The sequence below is a fragment of the Propithecus coquereli genome, unplaced genomic scaffold (genome assembly GCF_000956105.1).
Source record: "Propithecus coquereli isolate 6110/MARCELLA unplaced genomic scaffold, Pcoq_1.0 Scaffold277, whole genome shotgun sequence".
Classification (NCBI taxonomy): domain Eukaryota; kingdom Metazoa; phylum Chordata; class Mammalia; order Primates; family Indriidae; genus Propithecus; species Propithecus coquereli.
The window spans coordinates 178,281-184,643 of NW_012148363.1; the positions used below are offsets into that span (position 1 = coordinate 178,281).

At 44.7% G+C, this 6,363-nt stretch overlaps 1 protein-coding gene across 1 annotated transcript in view; it reads left to right on the forward strand.

Annotated features, from left to right (window-relative positions):
• Positions 1-4,515: 4,515 nt before the first annotated feature.
• LOC105813267 (25-hydroxycholesterol 7-alpha-hydroxylase) overlaps positions 4,516-6,363 on the forward strand; it is a 216,173-nt gene continuing 214,325 nt past the window's right edge. The window contains exon 1 of the mRNA XM_012647917.1: positions 4,516-4,843. Coding sequence (XP_012503371.1) covers positions 4,746-4,843 — 98 coding nt within the window. The 5' untranslated portion in view covers positions 4,516-4,745. The remainder of the gene's footprint in view (positions 4,844-6,363) is intronic.

Below are 6,363 nucleotides of genomic sequence, written 5' to 3' on the forward strand. Positions count from 1 at the left end.
TACTCCTCACAATTCAATCCTCACAAACCTACAGGGAAGGTAGTCGCATAGCATTTTTCAGATGGAAAAATTGAGACCAGCCTCAGAGCTAGACAAGGGCCAAGGAGAGCTAAGGCAAAGCAGAGGCTCAGTTGTCCCCACGTGATACCTCAGGTATGGATCACTCAAGGTAACAACTGGATCCATAAAGATAGGGGCAAGAGTGAACAGGTGTAGTAAAGGGTTAGTGAAAGAAAACTCTAAAGAAGGCAAGATGGTACAGTGAGAAGAGGGAGCAACTTCACAGCTGGACAAAGGAGCTGAATAACCATGGGTGTCCTAGAACTCTTTGAGTCTTGGTTTTCTTTTATGTAGAAAGGAAGGATAATAATATCTACATCAGAGATTGGTTTTGAAGATGAGATGAAACAATGTATGTAAAACACGTATCCGCATTCTTTTCTTCTTCCCTCTCTTCTTTCTCTCCCCTACTTCATAATTTTGCCCAGGGGTGGTCTTAATTCTAACAGAAGCTAAGAGGAAATCAAAGTTAGTTACAACAAAACTCATGGGAAGGGGAGAAAGATAACGTTAATCACTCTTTTTAGTTATAGAAAGTTAGGCTTTGATATGATTCAAAACCTAATCTGTATTTTATGTCAAAGTTGACAGGACCTTTCGGGGTTGGGCACTCAACTCTGATTTTAGGGACTTCCTGATATTGGAAAAAGAACGTGTGAAATTTCACTTTGCCATTTTCCACAGTGGTGCTTTCAAATGTTTCTCAACAACTAATCTAACCCTTTTGCCAGCACATCATTTGCTTCCCAGGGACTCACAAAATTGAAGCCATATGGGTGTATGTTCTTAAATTTCCCCATTGTCACGACACAATTTTGTATTGACTAATCCTTTTCCTTTCTTTTGTTCAATATTAATGCTTTTATTCCTCTTCATCTCAGCTTTTTGAAGGAAGTGACATCTCATTCATTTTTATAGGTCCAATAGGCCAAGGATAGTGCCATGGACATAGTTTGCACTTAACAAAAGTTGTTGACTAAATAGGTGAACTTGAAGGTTTCAATCCAGTACATTAGTATTTTCAAGGTCTGGGTAGGAGAATTAGCATGTACATGTTCAAATGTCAGGGGAAATAGTCAGGTTTTGGTGACCCACAAATAGGCTTTTGAGAATCCAAAGGGAAGACCTGGAAGGAAACAAAGGCAGTGTTCAAGCCCTAATACTAGATTAGAGAGAAAAACAGAGAAACATGGTAGATGAAGGTCACTTGGGTTGGTGGAGAGAGCCACTGGAGTATGAACTGTCACCCTCTGCCTTTACTTTCTCTGCTTTTTCTTCTGCTTTTGCTTCTCTTTCTCTTTCTCAGTGTGTTTCATAATCAGTATTTTCTGCAAAGAGATGATATGATTAGGCCAGTCATCATCTAATACTGAAGATATTTCCATATCTGGACACCTCAAGATCTAAAGGCCCAGTCATGATGACTCTTCAAGGTTTGACTTTTGAGCCTGGTCTAACTGGTGTGGCCAAGGTACCCAAGACACTCTTAGTGGTAGCCAACGTTGAAGGAACTGTGGCTGATTTCTGAAGGGTACTAGCTAGAATTTTACAGTTGCTATACCTGCATCCTGTATATATCTTTGTGTTGGAATTAAGCTACGTTTGCCAGATTTAGCAAATAAAAATACAGAATTTCCAGTTATATTTGAATTTCAGATATACAACAAATAATATTGGATACAATATTTGGGACATACTCATATGTGCTAAGATGGTGCTTGAGCTGCAGGTGCAGTGTCCACACTCTAGCCACAGAAAAGGGAGAAGAGGCAAAGGGTCTGTCCATCCTGTTCAGGGCACTTTCCTGCCATCACACCGTATACTCAGCCTACTGATGAGAACTTAGTCACACGGCCACATCTAACTAGAAGGAAGGCTGGGAAAGTTGTCTTTATGATGGACAGTCATGTGCTTAGTCAAAAACCTAAGACTCTGTTAGTTAGCAGGAAAGGGTGAGTGGATATGGAGGGTCCACCAGCCATCTGTATTAGAGGTGATGGTGATAAAGGCATATTTTGGAGATCAAACAGAATTGAACTGGTTTGAATATAATGATGCTGATAATGAGTCACAAAAGTAAGAGAGGAATAAGAGATATCCCTAGATTTTTTTTTAGCCACGTTAATTTATAGAATGGAGGTCACATTTAACAAAAATGGAAAACCCAAGAGAAACATATTTAAAATTTATTGTGTGTTTATAATAAAATGATCTAAGTAAGGTACTATACCAATACCACAGGAATATGACACTTGCTAACCAAATCTAGTCGATGGCTGTAGGCTTTCTCTTCCACTTCCCTAAGGCAGCATGATTAACCATAGGTCTTTGCTGTTATTAATGTGATGAAATAATATCTTTAGTATGGTGACTGGAAAATAATAAATGTTCAATAAATAGAGTAAATGCTTAGCATTTTTAACTGTATTTTCAAACAAAAGAGTCATCTAGGAGAGATCGAATGGAAAACAACAGAATAAAGATTGAGACTTCTTGTGAAAATCAGTGAGTGGCTTTCCACAGTGGTTACAGAAATCCATGGCATGGATACCATCCTATAAACTGGCCTGCTGGCCAGGGAGTGATGGAAAACACTCCATTTGCTCTCCGTTAGAGAAGACAGAGTGGCTGTTGGTACCCTGCACTCTTTTGGACTTCCTGGAAAATGGAAGGTACAAAACGAGGAAGGTGAGGCCACAGAAAGACCCTGGAATAGAACATTATGACAAAGATGCTCCTAAACATTAAGCTTCTGGTGCTAGCTAGTAACAAAGCACTAATTCAGTAGCAGAGCTTCTAATTTCATGATCTCAATGCCAGGGTGGCAGGTCAGGGAAGTGGGGTGGTAGAAAGTGGGTGCAGACAAGGTTGTCTAAGAGATGGTTCCTGCCTTTTACGGTAGGAAAATATGATAGGGGTCAAAGGCAGTAACAGAGTGCTAGAAGTGATAATCATGCAGGCCCTTGGGCTCTCTATGCATAGATGACAAGATGATAAGAGGCGGAAGGGGAGTCACAGGCAAGCCTTTATCGGGGCTTATGCTGGCACATAAGGGAGCCGGCACAAAGGATACATACAGGCTTCAGGCTGGCTCCCCAGGGGAATTCAGGGAGAGTTTAAAAGAGGCTTAGGTGGGAAAAAGGTGCCACACTGCCTAGGCAATGTAGAGGTGGAGATTTTCTTGCGCCTGCCATAGTAGTTTTATTATATGCTTCTTCATGCGTTGGATGTGTCATTAGCAAGTTAAATCTCCACCCCTGGGTGGGATTTTTAGCATTAAAGTGAGATTATAATGAGGGAAAAGTCAGGGTAAGATCAGTGTGGGGGTCTATTCTGGCTTGAGGTGGTTGGATCCAGGTAGGTCTGGTTCTTTTGCAGCCAGGTGCTTTATCAGCCTGCGTTTATTTCAGCAGCTCTGAAAAACATTACTCCCAAGGTTATGATGCCCATGTTGCCTTCCGTGATCGGGGGTGAGGCCCTGAGTCCTGTCCCTATTCGGTCTCAGATGTCTGGGGGAGGAAAAATTAATTACAAAAGTAGTTTGGGATAATTACTAGAAGGAAGTGGAATTTGAGCTGGGCTTTGTGAAGTAGGTAAAATTTCAGCATGTAGAGAGGACAATTTTTCAGGCAGAGACAACACGGTAAACAAGTGTGAACAGGCTAAATGTGTAGGACAGAGTGACTCAAGCTCTAGAGTTTACAGAACTGTACTAGCCAGGGGAGTGGTGCAATGGAGACAAATTGCAGGGGGCATCTCTTGGCGGGTGGAAGATTTCCAACTTTATCACAAAAGCAAACATTAAGAGTTTTGAACAAAGTAACAAGCAGGATAGGTCTGTGTTTTAGGGAGGTGGCAATGGGGACGATAGACTGAAAGGGTCAAAGATCAGAGGTGTGGAGACCAATTTTGAACCTGTCTTAGTAGTCCAGAGAAGTCTGGCTCTGTTCCTGGGCTGTGCCCCTCACAGGACTTCTGAAGGATCACAGCCCAGGTCTCAGCATCTCGGGCCTCTGGCACCAGCGTTTGTACACAGTAGGCCGTCAACAAAAACAAACCTGTCAATAAATACGATGCGGGGGGGATGGGTGGGGAAGGGGGTAGAGGTAGCCCACTCCGTTCTGCCGCCAGCCCGGCTCCCTGGGTCCTGCCTGAGAGATCGCCAGTGCCAGAGCGCGAGCACCGTCCCAGTGCTCGTCAGGGACAGGCGGGTCCCTCCTCCCGCCGAGCGCGGCTAAGGGCTGAGGAACCCAAGGGGCTTCCTTCCAACGCAGAAGTGAAATCCCCTTCCTCCAGGCCTCTAGGGGCTGGTGCTCGGGAAATGCTAACCCCTTCCCCCTCCCTCCCCCCTTTGGCCCTTCTTCCTGCCCTAGAAGAACTAGGGCGCTGTTTTCCAGAAGCTGCGGGCCGGAGGCCCTGGTGGAGAAGGGCGGGGCGCGAGGTTGGGGGGCGGGAGGCGGGGAGAGGGGAGTCCACGAACTTTGTGACTCAGCCTCGGCGACCCGCAGTGGCATTCCTGTGTGCGCCGCGGGCAGGCCAGCCTCTCTGGCCCCGGAGGAGGGGGCGCCGCCGAGAGAAGAAGCCGCCGCAGGCTGCAGAGTCGCCGACCGCGCCGCTCGCAGGGAGACCCCGAGCTGCTTACACGGCTTCGCGCGCACCGGAGGGCGGGAGACGGGTCCGCGGGCATGGGCCGCTTCTCGCTGGAGCCGCTCAGCCTCCCCGGCCTGGCCCTGGCCACGGCCCTGCTGCTCCTGGCCCTGTGCCTGCGCGCCCGGCGCACCAGGTAAGCGCCCGACCGCCGGGCCACGCATGCGCCCTGGGCCCCGCGGGCCACGCGCGACCCAGATGGCGAAGGGAGTCCCCTCCATGATTTCCAAGACAGAACTTGCTGCGGGGCACTGGCTTCCTTTGGGGCCATGTGTAATAACAAAGGCTTCCTCTGTCTCTTTCCCATACGCATACATATTAAAGCTTTGGGACCGAATTCGATTTGCTGCTCCAGCATAAGTTGCAATAAGCCCTAGGTCTGCGGTATGCATTATACATCACGCATGGCTTCCGCACACGCACATTTTTGTGCCTTCTTACTGTGTGAGTTGATGCTTTATAGCCTAGAATTCATAGAACATTTCGGGAGGGGAATTTTCTTACATTTCATCAGTTAAAAGAGAAATGTTAAAGCAAATGCCCGTGCGTGGTGTGTACAATAACTCTGGGTGGCTCTCTGGGCCTCAGTTTCCCTCGCTGTACCTCATTTGGAAAAATGAAATGATAATACTTACCTCATCAGATTTTTGTGACTACTAAATGAGTTAATACAGTGTATTTTATGCAGTTGCTCTATTATTTTTATCAGGACAAAACAAAACACACAACAGTAACAAAACCTGGAATTGTGTCACTTATTTATCTGATTTGAAATGTGGAAGCGGAAACAAAAGTTCAAATAAAATCATTTACTGTGAATTTACTCTATTCTTCTTTTCTTTCTGGGTCATTTTTTTCATACTACTGTGATCTTCATGGCTTTTGAAAACCAGATAAGTTTTGTTGGGTGATAATTGCTACTTTATATATATCTATATCTATGTATCTATACACACATATATATCAATATATACATGTATATATGTGTGTGTGATACAGGTTGTTTCTCAATAGCTGTGAGGGAAATGAAACTTTTATACTGATACAAAGTCTGTGGACATTTCTAGAATGCCCATGGATGAATACTCTAGATCAGAGTATTTGCTTTTCTTCCCATGTGAGTTTTCAGAGATCTTCTGGAACATGCACTCTCCCAGGTTGCCATTGGAAAAATGACTGTGCTTTTGCTTTAGAGCCTAAAGTGAGGATTTAGGACACTAAAACTTCGGTTTTATACCATCCTAAGTAGGTTCTTCCTTCTCTATTCGCGATGTCAGTGAAAGCCAGTTAAGATGTGTTTCTAGGTATGTCTTTTAAGAGAGATGGTAGACAAAAAGGCTATTTGTTCTATTCCCGCTTTGCATGCAGGGCAGGAGCAGACAAGCTGACTAGGGCATTCTGGATCGGTGAAGGTAATTGGGGTGAAAATGTGGAACTTGCGAGGACAGTCAGGAAGGCAAAAGGGCCAAGGTAGGCTTTCTCTTCCAGCATTCTGAGAATAGGCTGAACTTTCTCTATATCATTAAAAATTATTTTACTGAGGTATTCATGCCATCAGTTGACAATTTCTCATACCAGGAAGACTCTATTTAATGCTGCAAATCTAAAGAAGTTGTACTGTATTTCAGGGTGTGCAAGATAGCTTTATTTGTCCCA